The 19,398-nt window shown below is 43.6% G+C and overlaps 1 protein-coding gene across 1 annotated transcript; it reads left to right on the top strand.

The window, feature by feature from the left end:
• Positions 1–8,147: 8,147 nt before the first annotated feature.
• Positions 8,148–19,031, top strand: hyal6 (hyaluronoglucosaminidase 6; the record flags this gene model as incomplete). The annotated part of the gene is made up of 3 exons (XM_080842919.1): positions 8,148–9,065; positions 9,907–9,996; positions 18,582–19,031. The coding sequence occupies 3 exons, from the start codon at positions 8,148–8,150 to the stop codon at positions 19,029–19,031; spliced, it is 1,458 nt and encodes a 485-aa protein (XP_080699045.1).
• Between the last annotated feature and the right edge of the window lie 367 nt (positions 19,032–19,398).

Below are 19,398 nucleotides of genomic sequence, written 5' to 3'. Positions count from 1 at the left end.
ATAATATAAAACGTTTTGACTCATCAGTCCAGAACACCTGCTGTTAATGTCTACTGCCTCAGTGTTAGGGAGCTCTTTATGTTGTTATTGTTTTCACAAAATTACTTTGAACTGAAGGTCTTCTTCAACTTCTGACCAAACTTCTCCAGACTTCCATGGGTGGATCAGAGTCCCACTGATTTGAGCCAGTTCTGAGCTAATGGACATCTTCTGATGTGGCTGGACACTTCCAGTTACAAAGGGAAGTCAGCATTATGAGTCTTTCATGCTAAAGCAACAGTTGTTTCTGTTTCATTTGGAAACATTTGTTTTTTAGTATTTGTAATAATACAAGGTCTCACTGGAATATACTATGGGAAATCTAAAATATGACAGCCTATGGTGCCTTAAACGTTCATACACTGCAAATCCAACTCACTCACTCTATTTGCTCTTATGTAAGCAGCACCAAATTACAGCTCATCATTCCCCCTCATGGACTCATGCAGTAAGAGGACAGACAGACAGACAGACAGACAGGCAGGCAGGCAGGCAGGCAGGCAGGCAGGCAGGCAGGCAGGCAGACAGACAGACAGACAGACAGACAGGCAGGCAGACAGCTCATCATTCTCTCATAGACTCATGCAGTGAGAGGACAGACACACAGACATACAGACAGACAGATAGACAGACAGACAGACAGACAGACAGACATACAGACAGAAAGGATATAACTCATCATTCCCCCTCATAGAGTGAGAGTGTGTCTAAGAGGAATATTTAGTATGAATATTTAGAAATAAGGAATATTTTGTCTTAATGATCCCTACTTCATGAGTTGAACCTATACTGATTGTCATAACTTCCAAAGAATATTAAATATTTAAGTTGGATATGCCTTTACAACTGCACATACAGCAGTCATTTGAATTAATAAACACCTCGTTCTGTCGTACAGCTATAGCAATAAGGCAGAGCTGCGAGTGTTGGCGCTGTTGATTTGGTTCCTTCATCACGCTTGGATAACAGGCAGACAGTTATGCAACAGACTCAATGAGAGAAATGGCATTGTTAGTGCAAAGGGGAGAACAGAGGGCAGTTCTCATAGCACTACTACTATTGTACCAACTACAAATGGCCAGAGGGGAGCGCACTCCAAAAATAAATGTTCAATGCTGGTCTGTCAGTGTTTGTGTGTTTTAGTGTGTGTTTTCTGTTTTGTGTTATTTTATGTAGTTTATAATTGACTATCAATTAGTCGTACTAGAAAAGGTGATTAATTGAGGTTGGTTTTGATGACCAGACTATCATTTCCATTATCTATCTATCTATCTAGCTATCTATCTATCTATCTATCTATCTATCTATGCTAACCCTCACCTTACACATCAACTCAATTTTCCCCTTATCTTTTCCCCTCTTATTTTGAATGAATCATCTTCATTCTATAATGTAAAAATCCTTCACACATCCAGAGAAATGAGCTCCCCCAGAACAACTGGTTACAAACTGTTTGCTAATTCTCTTTTAATCAGAATGTTTTTTTCATTCCCCAAATCCATACTTTTGGATTGGAACCACACTCTCTGCCCATTCTCAGGGTTTGAAAAATGATCTTGGGGTTTGTAAGGTGTATTTGATAATGCTCTTGGGGTTTGTAAGGTATATTTGATAATGCTCTTGGGGTTTGTAAGGTATATTTGAAAATGATCTTGGGGTTTGTAAGGTATATTTGATAATGATCTTGGGGTTTGTAAGGTGTATTTGAAAATGATCTTGGGTTTGTAAGGTATATTTAATGCCGATACTACTGTACTTGTGGGCTATAACATTACATTCAAAATAACATACTACTGTGCTTCTGGGCTAAAACATTACATTCATAATAACATTATACTACTGTACTTGTGGGCTAAAACATTACATTCATAATAACATTATTCTACTGTACTTCTGGGCTTGGTCATGTCCATGTCAGAGCTCAGATTTCTGACACAGTTCAAAACTGATTCAATGTATTTGACCAAACTCAAGTGTAGTACCTCTATTGACCTGTAGGGCCAGAGCACCCAGGATCCCAAACTCCCATAGAGAATAGCCTGACAGGTTTGTTTATCTCACCTTCACATGACCATATGCCATCAAAATGGGTTTGAGGATGTTATATGATTAACTCATTATCTGTAAAAACATATTTCACAAAATTGTAAATTGTAGGTAATATGCCTTTTTTATTTTTGTATGCCTACATGTTTTTAAGTCATGTACTGTATGTGTTAAGGGTCATTATTATTTTTATATTTTTGAATTGTGTGAACGGTGTCTTACGATTTTTTCTTGTTCAGTTGCCTATTGCAAAACATTTAATCTCAATCCGACATAGGTACTTGGTTTAGTAATACCTTAAAACCAACCATACCCAAACCAGAGACAAAACAGGATGATGCTCTTCCAGTTTCTTACCAGCTTGCTTGCCCTCAGTTGGGGAGTTTTATCACCACTGCCTCAGGGTTCTTCCAAGGTATTTTCCAATTCTTTTTAAAAGTGTTACAAAATGTCTGTAAAAGTGCCAACCACATGGAGTCCAATGCACTGTAAAGCAGCCTATGGTGCTCCCACTCAGTTCTGGTCACTGATGCAGTAAGCATGTTCAGTGTTACCACAGCGCAATATCAGGAAAAACAGAATCAGATAAAGGCAGTCAGACATTCACCAACAGGATTGCTGATCACAGATCAGTCACCTGGCACGAACAGTCTGAGGGAAACCTGCTCTCTGCTCATTTGAGAGGAAATACTTTGGCTGGGAGAATGTGCTTGGAGAGCATATACATTTCCCCCCAAACCTCCCCAAAGGTTGTAAGGTACGCTTGCGTGACCACAGAGGATGTTGGTTCCCACCCTCACGTCTAGTCTAAATGTTTGGATCTCATACCTGATCCTACTTCTAGAACAGTTCAAGCAGACTTTGAGAATTTACCTTCTGTTAAAACAATGATATTGCATTTCTAAGGACAAATGGGAACTAGCTGTGTTTTCACAACTGTTCAAACACAAATACGAATTTGACTGTTGGTGGATATAATAGGACCACCAGCTGTTATAATATTCCATAGCATCTCAAGGAATGCTTCTCAAGCATTTTGGTGTGAGGGCTTTCAATGTTATGGTACAGACAGAAAGACACATCAAATTCTATTTCACTGAAAAGAATTTGATGTATTTACTGTAAGTCCAAGCCTCTTCCCTGATTAGGCCTTACTTTTTATACTTTTTTTCCATCTTTATTTAGTCTGCATACTGACATACAAGGCAGATTAGATCAAAATGTATAGTCAAGGTGAATAGATCAGCAAGTTGGCTATCATGCTGAGATCTGGTGATGTAGAGCTAGCTAAATAGAGACAGCTAGTAAACCACACTTCCCAAGACGAAGATAAAGATGAGACATAAGATGGAGACTCGAGACATAAGAGGGAGACGAGACATAAGATGGAGACGAGATATATAATATGGAGACGAGACATAAGATGAAGACGAGACATAAGATGGAGACGAGACATAAGATGAAGATGAGCACCGTGTGACCTGTGACCTTTGACCTGTGGCCTGTGACCTGTGTTAATGCACCGTGTGACCTGTGACCTGTGAGGGAGGCAAAGACAAAGCAGCTCACCCATGCTGTGTGTGCCATCTCCAGTACACATGCTGTGTGTGTCATCTCCAGTACACATGCTGTGTGTGTCATCTCCAGTACACATGCTGTGTGTGCTATCTCCAGTACACATGCTGTGTGTGCTATCTCCAGTACACATGCTGTGTGTGCTATCTCCAGTACACATGCTGTGTGTGTCATCTCCAGTACCCATGCTGTGTGTGCCATCTCCAGTACACATGCTGTGTGTGTGTGCCATCTCCAGTACCCATGCTGTGTGTGCCATCTCCAGTACCCATGCTGTGTGTGCCATCTCCAGTACACATGCTGTGTGTGTGTGCCATCTCCAGTACACATGCTGTGTGTGTCATCTCCAGTACACATGCTGTGTGTGTGTGCCATCTCCAGTACCCATGCTGTGTGTGTGTGCCATCTCCAGTACCCATGCTGTGTGTGTGTGCCATCTCCAGTACCCATGCTGTGTGTGCCATCTCCAGTACCCATGCTGTGTGTGTGTGCCATCTCCAGTACCCATGCTGTGTGTGCCATCTCCAGTACCCATGCTGTGTGTGCCATCTGCAGTACACATGCTGTGTGTGCCATCTCCAGTACACATGCTGTGTGTGTGTGCCATCTCCAGTACCCAGGCTGTGTGTGTCATCTCCAGTACACATGCTGTGTGTGTCATCTCCAGTACCCATGCTGTGTGTGTGTGCTATCTCCAGTACCCATGCTGTGTGTGCCATCTCCAGTACCCATGCTTGGCAGGTCAGTGAGGAGGAGCCAGCACAACAAAGGGGCCCCATGCCCCCCAAACAAGTGCCTTCACTGTGGGAAACCAGTTCTCAAATGACAAGGGACACTGGAATCAGCGGTGCCATCCATCCTCACAGGTAGCATCTGCCTCTCTCGCGATCCGCTCGAGGGCATCCTTGAGAGACTTGCTGAGAAGAGCACAGTGCTACTCCTGTGGACCCTCCTACATCCTATGGAGAACTGGGCTTCACAAAGCCACAGCTAGAAAGGTAAGTGATTAAAACTTAGGACTCAGGCATGGGAAGAGGACAGATCATTGGATTGAATTAATAGATATCAAAACATGTAAAGATAGTATTAGGCAGGGTCTCAACAACTTAATTAAACTTGTGATTTTTGACTGTTTCGATCCTAAAAATATTTATGAATATGAATGAACAGTATAGAATGTTGTTTGCCTTTTTGGTCAATTGTTGTAAAAAAATTCTGCCCATCAAACCACATTCCCACAGACAGTTTGACTGTGGTCTGCTTGGGAGAGAGAGTTGGTGTAAGCAAGCAACAGCCAGAAATAGGAGAAAGCTGACCAGAGCATAATAGCTTATTTGTGTAGGATCAGTGTTGCAAAGAGGTTTCCATGAGAAACACGTTTGTATATACTATATATATGAAACCTTCATTAGGTGCTGAAACACTAGACTGCTGCTCTCAGATGGCAGAAGCATCTCATTAAAAATCAAAGAAGGCAACAACAACAAAAAACTTGAGCTGAGGTCACAACTCTTTGTAAATGAACAACCAGCCAGGGTACTTGTGCACATGTATGTGTGTGTGTGTGAGTGTGTGTGTGTGTGTGTGTGTGTGTGTGTGTGTTTGAGTCAGACAGTCTTTGTGCATGTTTGTGTATATTTTTGGTACTATTCAAGCAACAAGGACTATCACTAATGAGAACTGGAATGCTGACAAGGTCACCGTGTTCCTAAATTAAATGGCTTTCAATAGATTTTCAAATAGAGGCCAAAGCCACCGGCTTCTCATCTGTTAGAAACTGAACCCAGTGAATGTTTAAGCACATTGGGCTCAAAAGCCCACTCACATAGGCACAGCCAAGGTTACTCTTAATCACACCTGTGCATCAGCTCGTACATGGTGTCCAACATACACACAGACACACATAAGGACAAGAATACACACAAACGCACGCACACACACACACACACACACGCACGCACGCACACACACACACACACACACACAAACCAACAATCAAAAGCATGCAGGGGGATTATTTAATGTAGTTCACAAGAACATTGGCAGTGAACTCATCTGTCCAAATGCTGACATCATGAACTTCCTGTCCAAGGGAAACAGCAAATGATTCATTTCTCTTGAACAACGCTGTGGGAGGCACACACACACACACACACACACACACACACGCTGTCGGAGGCACTGAGGTTTCGCCTTAAATTCACATTTATTGCTGCTGATTGCTTGCGTTTTTTCATCTCAGCCTGGCTTGAACACAATGCAAACACAAAATGACCTAAAAGAACATTTCCAGGAAAACATCTAAATTAACATGAGGAATGATGACATCTTTAGTGCCGAGTAGTGTTTCCGTTGTTTTATTTTCTTTTGTTTCATAATGTAAGTTTGTTCCAGTGAAACAAACATTTCATATCACTCATATTTATCACTCAAATCACTATAATTATGACTGTAGTTTATAATCTGAGTTACTGAGTTGCTGACAGTTTTAGTATGTATAATTGATCTCCTTTCATTTTGTTACTACATTGCTGCCTAGCTCTGAATAGACACTGGGCCTTCAAATGATCAGACTTGACAGGTGGTCTCCTCTGCAAAAGGAGCACACGCCAGATCAAAACAAGCGAAAAAATATGACCATGTGATTCATAAGGGATTAGATTATGAGGCAGTGGTTATTTTCGGTTTGATATTACACACCTTATAAAAGTAATTTGTTCAACCAGAAAGCATGTTTTTCCCATTTAAATGTATTGTTAAAATACATATGTAATGGATGATGTGGAGAAAAAGGGATGAAAATGAATTCAGAGAACCTAAAAAGAAAATGTTTGTGAACAAATGTTTTGTGAGGATAAGATGCACAAACACACGGTATGGGGTAGATATGATGCAGCAATTGTTATACAAAAGTAGAAGATTTTCTTTTCAAAGCATGATGCATTGAGTGTTCACTTGAGTCTCCAACTGCACAGAGTCACTGCTACTGAAAAAAGAGCTGTTCAGTTCAGACCACAGAGTTCATCTCCCAATTCATATGGCTTCAATCAGTGCTGCCTGCTTTTAACTGTACTGCTGTAGTTTGGACTATTGGTGTCAAATGAAACTTCAAACAGGGAGGTTTTGTCAGTTTGTCTCAGACATTGTTTTTGGGGGTCTTTTTTGTGGCAACCATGGTGGATAGTTCTGTTCACCGCTCTTGTTGCTTTAGGGCAGGGCTATGGCTTTCATGACCGTCACACGGGCAGAAGACACTGTAAGACATCGAATTGTGGCTATATTTGTATGCCGTTCACATTCAGAGACTTTAATCTTTAATCTTTAATCTTCAGTTTCCACATTACCACTGTGGATTTCCTTAGAGATATATTGTCAATAAAAGCTCGGCCGAACATAATTCTGTTGTGAGACAGATTGAGTTCTTGGGAACTCTCAGTGTAATTTTTAAGTGGATTTGTTCAAATATTGGTTATAACAGAGGTTTTCTGAATCCATTTGTGCACATTAAGCATCTCCTCAAGTGGAAAAGCAAAAGAGAGCCACTCCGTCCCGATTAGGTTCTTCATGAGTGCTTTTCCTCTCCTGCTCAGGGCTTTGTGGTCTCTGGAAATTGCTGCTGATTTTCCATCCAGTCTCCTCCAGTGGAAGCCACATTGGCTAAATACCCTGAGAATGAGATTCATGGTTTCCCTGTGATGGGCTCCATGATTCTACAACATACAGTACCACACTGGAGCAGGAGCAGGAGCAGGAGCAGGAGCAGGAGCAGGAGCAGGAGCAGGAGCAGGAGCAGGAGCAGGAGCAGGAGCAGGAGCAGGAGCAGGGGCAGGAGCAGGGGCAGGAGCAGGAGCAGGGGCAGGGGCAGGGGCAGGGGCAGGGGCAGGGGCAGGCTTCTGTGGCCATGCAGGAGGTTCCTACATTGGAAAAATCAGCGTCAGTCTCACAAAAGAAATAACTTGTAATAACTTAAATAACTTAATAATAGCGCCAACAATACTCACTTACTAACCCAGTGATGATAATAACAACAACCATAACAATAATAATACTACTAATAACAAATAACAATAACATTCATTCATTCATTCATCCATTCTGCATCATGAACTTGGAAATCATAAATCTCCAAATTGTCTTTCAGACCTCTCCAAACATCTGTGCATTACAGTATTTATGATTCCATTTTACAGGGTATATCTCCAAATGAAGGTGGGTTCACACAACTGGTCAGGGAAGCCCCAATGGATAGCTGCAGCGCTGAGAATAAAGCAGTATTGTCCTGTGGAATCTGGAGCAGTGCAACTCAATGACCCTCACTCCCTTTCTCTCTTGGCGGCTGTCTCTTGTGATTCTCCCTGCCAAGTGAACCCTGTGATGTGTTCAGTTATGTATGCGCTCTCTCATGTTTCACCTCTCTTGTCTCTCTCTTTGTCCCTCATGATGCTATAGAAGGGATGCCCTAGCTGATCCATGTCCTCTCTGCTGTGATGAGGCCCACTGGCTGGGTCCTTGTGTGCTTGTGTGCGCACTTGGGAGTACTGGCTGACCAGCTCAAACAGGCTGCCACCCCGCTGCTTCCCCACCGGCCTTTTGTGGTGGTGTGGAACGCCCCAACTGAGTCGTGTCGCCTGCGCTTCAAGGTGGACCTGGACCTGAGTGTCTTTGACATCGTGGCTAATCACAATGAGACTCTGAGTGGCCCTAATGTGACCATCTTCTACCACAGCCACCTGGGGTACTACCCTTACTACACCAGCGCAGGGGTGCCTGTCAACGGGGGCCTCCCTCAGAACCAAAGCCTCACAAAGCACCTGAGCAAAGCTCGGGCTGACATTGACAAACTCATTCCTTTCAAAGACTTCCGTGGCCTGGGTGTCATTGATTGGGAGAACTGGCGTCCGCAATGGGTGCGCAACTGGGGCTCCAAAGACATTTACCGGAACAAGTCAAAGGAGCTAATCCGGCGGATCCATCCCAACTGGCCTCAGAGTAAAGTGGAGCACGAGGCCAAGGAGCTGTTTGAGCGGGCCGGCCAGGCCTTCATGAACACCACACTGCGGCTGGCGCAGAGCCGACGGCCACACGGCCTCTGGGGCTTCTACTTGTTTCCCGACTGCTACAACTACGGCTACAAGCAGCATCCGCAGCGCTACACGGGCGAGTGCCCCAATGTGGAACATGTCCGCAACGACCACCTCATGTGGCTCTGGAGGGAGAGCACGGCCCTCTACCCATCCATCTACCTTGACTACGAACTCAAGTCCTCGCCCAACACTGTGAAGTTTGTGCACTATCGCGTTAAGGAGGCCATGAGGATTGCTTCCATTGTCCGCAATGACTTCACCCTGCCTGTGTTTGTCTACTCCAGGCCCTTCTATGCCTATACCTTTGTTGTCCTCACGGAGGTAAGGGGGTTTGTAGTGGTAGTATTATAGCAGTCTTGTTTGTCAATAGCAGCAAACTCTATTCTTATTCTTGCCTTTCTATTGGAAATGTAGACTAAAGCACATTATCAGACTGATATATTCCAGACATCCTAATCTTGAATGTCAACCCAGACATGGCCTACACCTACATTGACTTTGGCCCACCGCAGGGAGAGGCCTCACGGACAAGTTCTGCCATAAAATCTGCAACTCCTTAAAACTTTCAAATTTCAGGTGCCTCTCTGGACTGGGAGAAACATTCAGCTGTCATCTAACTATGAGAGGAATGCCATGATCTACGACAGGGGAGCTGGCATATTTACTCAGAACATTTTGTAAAGTGGTGGTGTACCTTGACCAGACCACTTCAGAATGTTCATTTGGTGTGGCTGAGGCGTTTTGAAAGGATAGGGTGTCATAATTACTGTCACATGTTGGCGGCTACAGTACAGCTGTGTAAGCTCTGCACCACCCAGAAACTGGTTTCATGGTTTTTACATGTTCTGTTTTTTTTTTTTGCCATTGTCCAATGCATATGTTCGTCATACACTTTACAGTATTAAGCGAAAAGAACGTCTGGTTTTCTAATGAGAAATTGTCTGAATGCTTTCCAAAGTTAATAACCTAAGATACTGTAATCACACAACTAAACTGGGTCACAACACTGTACGATTGCGCATAATTAGACTTCAATTTATTACTGATTTTAGATCTTGCTTTGCAACCAGAACTCTGTAAACATACTTTTTGAACTGATGGGGGAACAGTGAACGGGGCCTCCACACCTGCTTCCACTAAACTGTGCTTGTTGTTTTCCCAGAGTGACCTGGTCCACACCATCGGAGAGAGTGCAGCACTGGGAGCCGCAGGAGTCGTCCTCTGGGGCTCGTCTGAGTATGCCAGGTCAGAGGTAGGAGAAGGACTGGGAACAGAGTATGAGCATGGTAGGAGAATGACTGGGAACAGAGTATGGCAGGTCTGAGGTAGGAGAATGACTGAGTATGCAGGTCTGAGGTTGGAGAATGACTGGGAACTCAATAGTTGATCAGGTCAGATGAGATTAAGGAGAAGAGTCCGCATCAGAAGACAACGTGGTTTTAGCTGCACGTTCCATAACACTTAAAACTTTCAATAGTGTTATTTCAAAGATCTTTATGATTAAATTTAAACAGAAGATGTAAGATTTAGATTTATTGTGGGTTTAATTTTTAAATAAATAAACTATACTCAAAAAATCATGTCCCCAGTTTTCACCGAAACACAAGAGTTTTAGTCCATTGGCTGAGCCTGTTTTTTAGCCACGACCCTGCATTTTTGACCGGGCAGACCTTAACCTTAAGAATTGTCACTACCAAACACATATTCTCTTCAACTTAGTAAACTTTTTGGGGTTTTATGTAAAGTTTATCTTTTTATGTGTGTACACCTCTTCAAAGACGTGAATACTAGCCATTTGTTTGCTACCATGTTTTAGTACCGAAACATATGGTAAAGTTTCGGTAGTGATATGATCATTTCGGTAGTGACAAAATGTAATGGTAAATAGTTCAATCCCATCATTTTGAAATAAATGTGTAGTGTGGACTAAAGGGCGGCCCAGAGCACCTTTTGGAAGTGATAGGTGAAAAATCACCCTAGTTAGTTCAGGACTCCGGAGCTGCATGAAAGTATATTTATTAGACAGACAAACAACAACAATTGCAATTGGGCTCCCCTCCCAGCCGAGGCTGACAGTGAAGACCCTGATAAACCCGTCGCACAAAGTTTATATAGACAGAGGTTTGGTTTTCAGAAGGGATAACCACGTGGTGGTTTTCTCACGCCCGAGGCTCCCTGTCTTGCAAGGATGTCAGTTTTGCACAAGATCGGAAGAAGCACCGTTCCTTTCTTATCTGCTCTGGTCTAAACATGCTCTTGTTCATATGCAGACTTAGTGGCACCTAATATTCTAGTTACACACACAGAGAGAAAAGCCATGCTCCTGCTTTCATAAGCACAGGCAGACTACACTGCACAATGCTGTTGTGTTCACCACAGATTGTATACTGATATTCTGTGCCTTATCACCTTTGATGAAGCATGATCTTCCTGCCATTTGGGCTCAGCTCCTACCAGTTCTTCAGTTCCTGAAGGATCTGAAGTTCCTGAAGAACCATCCTAGGATCCAAAAGCTCTTCTTCATCAGCGATGGGCTGAACATGCAATATAGAGCCAAGAACTACTTCTATCTCTTGAGCACCATTCCTTTCCAGATGGGATTTATCGCTGTAAACTAGAGTTTCCTGGAAGCTGGTCATGGGAAAGGGCCTGCCGATGGTGTTGGAGCCACCATGAAGAGAACTGCTTGTACTTTAAATGGTTCTGGATGAACAATTGTTATTTCATCAAAAATAAAATTCTTCTATTGACCACAAAACATTTGTGTTTGTAAAATTCCCAACCTAAGGCATGTTAGTCAATATTAAGCAATAAGGTTGAGGATATATCATTACAACCTTGCAAACAAAATGCTGTGCTCACTACCGAAAACAGTGCAGTCACTACCGAAACACTGGATGTTTTGTAAAAAAATTAAGTTTATTGAGTAATCAACTAAAATGTTATGATACTGATTGGATTAATGTATGTTCAATTTCATCAATCAACTCTGGAATCAATATGATCAGTATTTTGCATTTTACAAATTAATATTGCACTTAGATTTTGATGAATTGTATACATTTGGTAAAAAAAATCCTTTTTATGGATTTAATTGTAATATTTGTAAAAATACCCTTCAGGGAAGGTAACACAATCTGAACAGGTTAATATTATAGTGTATTACTATGTTTCGGTAGTGACAATTTTTGGAAGAGGAAAAACATTCCAAAACATTCTGAAAATACAACATAAAAATGTACGGTTCTTTTACTAGATTTGTGTTCTTTAGATTTGGTACAATATACATACGGACAACGTTTTGGGAATAAAACATTAAAAGGAGGAGGTGGAGGAGGTTCAGGGTGGCTGGCTTGAGAACAATGGAGGTAGTCGGTGAGACACAGGCAGTCAGGATTCACAGTTTATCTCTTTATTGGGAGTGTCCAGTGAGGGTATGAATAGGACTGTAGGATATGTGTGTGTGTGTGTGTGTGTGTGTGTGTGTGAAGAAGGCAGGTGAAGGAAGGTGTGTGGAGGGAAGGTGTGTGGTTTCTAGGAGGAAAGGAAAAATCATACAAATCAGTGCCAAACAAATACATTGAACAAAAGGGGTGCCACAGCATACAGAGTGTGCTCAAATCATACAGTATAAAACAGATCATGCAGTGTGCCAAATAATAATAACGGGTCAACATAATCTGGGCCTCCACAGGCAATACATCAGACAAACTAAGGAGCATTTACCATTTAGGTAGCAAATTAGGCTAGCGACATTCTCTAGGCACATCTAACACGACTAAAACAATATTAGTCCATGAAAAGCGAGTAACAACTTACATGCTTCAGCAACGCACACAAAATGGTTCAGCAACGCACACAAAAGGAGCACATGCGAAAGCATTCAAAGTTCATGTCTGTGTGAAAGGAAAGGTCTGTGAATGCAGGTGTAGCCTTTTAAAGGTGGTGGCAGGTGATCATGGCTGATTGGGGTAATTAAACAAGGTGGGGAAATGAACAGGGTGGGAAAGGGGTGTGGCCGTGAGTCTGTGAGGGAAAACAGGGAGAGGGTGAGAATCTTGTAAAACAGCCGCCCCCAAATTTGTAGAACAAATTTGCAAGTAATGGGTGGGATGCATCATGCCGCCCCATGAGCAGAAGATTGGGGGTCACCGGGTCTGGGTCGCCATGCCGCCCCATGAGCAGAAGGTTGGGGGTCACCGGCTCTGGGTCAGCAATCATGCGTCGGTAGGCGGGCAGAGAATCGGAGAGGACCCAGGGTCAGGCAGCCGTCCAGGGTGATGGCCGAACAGGGGCAAAGTGTCTGGTGGCCGGCCGGGTGGGAGGCCAAACCGGGGCAGAGTCTTTGGTAGCCGGCCAGGTGGGTGACCGGAATGGGGCAAATGGTCTGGCGGGTGAATGGGAGCCTTGTTCGGGGCGAGGAGACCGGAAGGCCCGGAACACTTCGTCAGGGGAGAGGTCGGTGGTGCATCACGATGGGCAAGACTCCGGGGTCAGTGGCTGGTTTAGTTTCGGCGCCTGGACTGCCAGATTCACTGGGGCTGGCGGCGACAGGGACCCAGGACAGGAGCAACCGGTATGGGTAGTCCTGGGACACAGGAGACAGGGGCACAGGCGTCTGGGACTGTGGCAGGTACACGGGTGCCTAGGACCCTTGGGACAGGGACAGGGGAGCCAGGGGCGCTCTGGGCCAGGACAGGGGCGCTCAGGACAGGGGCGCTCAGGACAGGGGCGCTCAGGACAGGGGCGCTCAGGACAGGGGCGCTCAGGACAGGGGCGCTCAGGACAGGGGCGCTCAGGACAGGGGCGCTCAGGACAGGGGCGCTCAGGACAGGGGCGCTCAGGACAGGGGCGCTCAGGACTGGGGCGCTCAGGACTGGGGCGCTCAGGACTGGGGCGCATGGGGCGCTCAGGACAGGGGCGCTCAGGACAGGGGCGCTCGGGACAGGGGCGCTCAGGGCAAGGACTGGGGCACTCAGGACAGGGGCGCTCAGGACAGGGGGAGCCTGGCTTACAGGAGGAAGGGAAGGAAGACGCCGCCGTGGTGGGTGTGGTGAGGGCCTATGACTGCTTGTGGTAGCCTGAGGTGGCGCTACAGTATGAAGGGCCTGAGAGGATACTGCTACCTGGGGGCCTTGGGTATCAGGGCGGGGGGATGGCAAAACAAAACATACAAAATTTCTAAATATTTCCGACCTGACTTTGCACCAATTCGGAAGACCCGTACACGTGGCTGAACAATATACAGTCTGTTTAAACAAGTCAGTACTGATCTGCTTAATCAGCTTACAGGAACATTTGTTCTTCAGGGGGAAAAAAAATATTATTCATTACTCAAGTCATTAGTTTCAAACTTGTCAGGCTAAGAATGTTAATGTACTCCGTCATGGCGTGTATTGTTCTGCATATGACGTGCTGTAACGAGGGGGCATTCATATTCAATGCGTAAATGATGTTGAAATACCATCCTTTAGCAATAACAACTGATTAGAGTAAAACAGGACTTCTTGGCAACCATGAAGACCTTATTATTGTGGCGCTGCTAACATAAATGAGATTGGCAAGTGTTAGACAGCTGGACCAGTGGAGACATTCCAATGAATTCAGTAAATCATTCAGACACAGAAAACCTCCACATTGCTATTGGCCTGGGTGTTGAGTAGCTACATTGTGTGTTGGTGTGGAATTACTGTTGGCTGCTTCTTGATTGTCACACATTAGCATTTTTATCATTTCCAACAGCAGCAAAACACATTCCTATGGACAGCCAAAGAAAGAAGAAGACATTTTAGTGCATAAACAAGAGAATCTGAAAATTCTTTCCCACATGACTTTCCAGATAGCAGGTGACTCTGATCCTTGTCGGATTCTGGCCTGTTCCTGAGCAGTTCCATTTGCACACATGTGAACATGCTCAGTTGATTTACAGATCTCTCCCATCTTTACCTCTAACACATCAAATGTTTCTGTAATTTAATATAAACATATGGTCAGATATGTCTGGTAGTTTAGTCAAACAAGTAAATTCCATCAAAAAGAGATCTCTCTTCTCTCAATGCTGATTCCACTCTCTCAGTCCTGAGTTCCCATTCAGGAGCAGTTGTATGCACCATGACAGTAAAATGGTGCAACACGAGTATTTGGAAAGAGCTTGAGAGGGAAAGCAGCATTCCTCAGCCGTGTCAAATAAAGACTTGACACATACCCTACATTGCCTCCAGAAGTAGGCAGACTGTCAATGCTTGCAAGCTAAAGATACTTTTCTCTAAAATGGCATCATACAGCGTTCCTAAAATAGGCCTTTGTCCCAGGGTGGCTGATGACACTGTATGGACTTTGATATGTCTGATGGGGATATGACAGTGGCTCTTTTGTTAGGACACATGCTTATTTTGTGGGCCAGGATTCTTCCTTTTTACAAAAATCAAGAGAGAGAGCGAGAGAGAGGGAGAGAGAGAGAGAGAGAGAGCGTTACATATTTAAAATTACTTTGAGTGGATGGAGTGCTGCCCATTCAACATATGGGAATGGTTACCTCTGTTGCCAGTCGTTGGCAAGAAAATGTGGTAATATTAGAATCCTGGATGTTTCTTACAGCTAAAAAGCTTTCTGAACACGCATTATAAAAGTTAAATGTCAACATGAGACAAATCTTTAAGTTTTAGGAGAGACACAGTCAGAAACATGTTTTCATTGCTCTATTTGGAATCGTAAGTGATTTACAACTATATATTTAAGAAATCAATTCTGGTGATTGGTATGTTTTGTTCCAGCCTGTCTGATTTTGAAAAGGTGAACATCATTAAAATGCTGAATCACTGAGCTCTAATTTGGGGGCCATAATGTGGTGGCAATTTACAATTCACATCCGAACTAAACACACATGTAAATGGTGTTAGTTTTAATGCAAGTTACATTGCAGATTCTTTTGTCATGGGATGTGCAGCGGAACGGTTATCTGTATCATTCAGATACATCCCAGATGTGGGCGAGACCTATCCCGGAAGTAGGTCCAAATAGATGTGGAAATCATTTTTAGTCTAATTTCTTGTACATCTACCAACACCTTTGATAAGACCTTCTTGCCTGGTAAATTGAAATTGCAGTTTGGGTTTTTGACACGCATAAGTTAGTCTTTGACTGTATGAAGTTGCTTTTTCAGTGGTAGAGAAATTTGAGAATAAATTAGTTGAGGTGACCTCTATGCCGGTTAATGGCGGGGACAGCAGGCACAGACTTTTGTGTGACTCATTACGATTCATTTGTGGAGTGGCACCAGCTAGTGAATAATGTTCAAATCCAGCAATTCATAGTTAACATCTTTTGATGTAAAGTTCCATTTTGCTCACTCAACAAAATGACTGCCAATGGCTCATCAATATTTCGCAGCCAAAGCAGGCTCGACTGAATGGCCAATATTACGCTGGTCAGCTCATTCATACTGGCAGGTAGAAGCTTTTTACCTAATTTCAAACAAACAGCCATAAGATGACACCACAACAAGCTACAACATATTTCCATCGTTCATGGTTTGGTCTTTTTAAAATTAATTTAGTCTTACCGGTACAATACTTTCAAAAGTCGTTATCTGTACGTTTTTACGAATAACATATTCGGCTTCGAGGCACACCCCTATTTACATAAAACGCCCACCTTTGATCAGACACACCCAAATGAGGTGAAGGTCCAATCACGAAGCCGCATAGGTCTGTGCGCAGGCTATGAAATTACCAAATGAATGTGCTCTAGTTATCAAAATAGACCTTCATTGTGGCATGAAAGAACCACGGTGCTCATCTATTAATGACGGCGCTAAGTCTCTACTGATTGCATCTAATTGTGGCAAAGTGTACCAATCACTACCCCAGTTGCTTCATATATTACAATAGTTCAGGGGCCGTATTCACAAAGCCTTTTATCTTACCACTAGGAGTGCTCCTAACTCGCGCTAAAACCTTTTACGTAGGAGTAATTTCTTAAAAGTGATTCACAACGGCTCTGAGACCTACTCATACTAAGGATAATACCAACTCCTAAGCTTAAGATAAAAACTCCGTTGCTATGGATGACGTCCATTCTCATGCACGAGTTTAGAAGCGGTGCGTACGGTGATTGGTTGCTGACAGGCGCTCTCATTCAAAACTCAGTCCTAACATCCCCCTAACGATCCCACTAAATCAACAGAAAATAAGAGAATAACCTAGGCTTCAAATGAAGCCATATTAAATAGTTATGGATAGTGCACTTAGCAGAATGCACACGCATGATGACAAGTTTGTGCATCCAACGTGAATGACGCTTTGCACGTTAGAGAAAGAGAAATTGCCGAAAAAAACACGGAAATTGCATGAAATCAAGGAAGTGATAATTAAAGCTCCCTGCAAACTATTAGGTAATCGGCATATTTCCAGCCCTTAAACACTTCAAATATCAGTCCATACGGCTCTTTAAGTCCTCCTGTCATAATGGACGAAACGAGGGCGAGACGTAAGAGAAAGTCGAACTGGTCCCAGGACCAACTGTCCATGTTGGCCCAGAGTGTGCTGGAGAGGAAGGGAGTTATAAAAGCTAAATTTGGCTGTGGGGTGACCACAAAAAAGAAGCGTGAGGCATGGGAGGACATATGTGTTAACATAAATGCTTAATTCCCTGCCGTGTGTCGCTCTGTCGATGACTGCGAGAAGCGGTGGTATGCGCTCCAGTCACAATGTAGGATGGAGATTGCGGAGTGGACTTTAAAAGAGCCGTCGCGGCTACAGGTATTGTGTCACCAAAATAGGCCTCATGCGTATACTTGCATGTTGTAGTTCAACTGTGCTCCCGGTTGTGGATTGAGGAAGGGTGTCAAAAGCCATGTCTTGCATGGTTGCCACTGTCAACAAGTGGCATCCAGCAGGTACATGGTGCCGCTCAAAAAGCTGGCGCAGACCGAGCTCTCAATTAAAATGCGCGAATCGTGAGTAGATCCAGGCCACTTCGCAACAATATCCATGATTGTGAAATTTGGATCAAACACTATCTGTGTATTAATTCAATGTACCTTTTTGCGGTTTACAAAGACGTCCTCATCTCTGGATGGAGCAATTATTTTAATGTGTGTTCCATCGATGGCACCCACGACACCGGGCATTCCTGCAAACGCCATGAAATTGACCTTGATCCTTTGAAGTAGGCGATTGTCCATAGGGAACCGAATAAACTGTTGTACAATGTGTGGTCTACAGAGTGCGGTGATTGTTTGATGAATGAATACGCTTACTGATGATTGCGATATTCTGAAGTCGTCTGCGTTGCAAAGTTGCATTTTCCCCGTAGCCAAAAATCTTAATGTTATCAAACATTTAACTTCCGGACTGATTGGGTTGTTTCGGATAGTTGGAGACGTGATTGCATCCCTCACTAATTATAGTAAAATGTTGATGCCTTCACGGTTTAAACGATATCTTCTCAACAATTCAGAGTCGTTCATTGTCTCCAACACGTTACGTCTGGCTTCAGCCATTTTAAGACTTTTTGTGAATAGGTCTTAGTGACTTAGGAGTCCTCATGAGGAGTTTTAAGCTGTCCTAGACTTAGGTGCTACTTTTAGGGATAAAATATTTTGTGAATTGCTCTTAGTAAAAAAAAATAGGAGTCCTAAATTTAAGACAGACACGCCCATTATTTTTAGGAGTTTCTCCTAAATTCGCCACTTATGAGCTACTTTTAGCCCTAAGATTCTTTGTGAATACGGCCCCAGGTATACAGAATAGGCTATCTGTTTTAATGATTGCATTCAAACATGTGTCAAAACCCATTGAAACAACCTAAAATATGTATTTTTGTATTTAAATCCAGAGAAACTGCCTGACAGTGAAGAAGTACATTGACGGTCCCCTTGGCCACTATGTCATTAACGTGACATCTGCCGCCAAGTTGTGCAGCAAAGCTCTGTGCAAGAAGAACGGCAAGTGTGTACGGAAGAGCCTTGACTCAGGGGCCTTTCTCCACCTGAACCCACGGTTCTTCCACATCCACCGCAACCCAGGGCCTCAGGGGCCAAGCTTCACCGTCAGGGGCCACCTCAACAACCATGACATTCTGGACATGAAGCACAAGTTCACCTGCCAGTGCTACCAGGGCTGGACAGGAATCTACTGTGAGATGCCTCAGACATCCGTGCTGCAGCCTCGCCCCTCAGATGGCCTCCTGGGGGACCTGCTGTTTGTCCTATCCATGCACTTCTCCTGCCTGTCAATCATCATGTTCCTGGGCCTCTGCCTACTCATCAAGTGCCTGATACTCTAGAGAGTGAGGCGGTCCGGAAACACAAGGGACAATGCATTTCTTCATAATTAAAAAAAAATCTCATACAAAGGGCAAACCACACCAAGTTAATTTCCTGTGTGTGAATATACTTGGCCATTCAAAAGAATTCTGATTCTGATTCTGATTCTGATCTGGGGGGTTTGAGACACAAAGAAATTCAGTAGCTATTTACCCGAAACCTCTTTAACCTGAAACTTCTTTTAAGATCATTATTATGTATTACCATTCAACCTTTTTTGTTGGTTTTCATATATTCAAGAGAAACTAAATCATTGTGATGAAGCCCTACTGTGGACTGTTTTGTACAGATTGTACAGTCAGTACCATTCTACTATTCAAAATAATG

The sequence above is a fragment of the Sprattus sprattus genome (assembly GCF_963457725.1).
Source record: "Sprattus sprattus genome assembly, chromosome: 7".
Lineage (NCBI taxonomy): Eukaryota > Metazoa > Chordata > Actinopteri > Clupeiformes > Clupeidae > Sprattus > Sprattus sprattus.
This window is presented reverse-complemented; position numbering and strand designations above follow the sequence as displayed.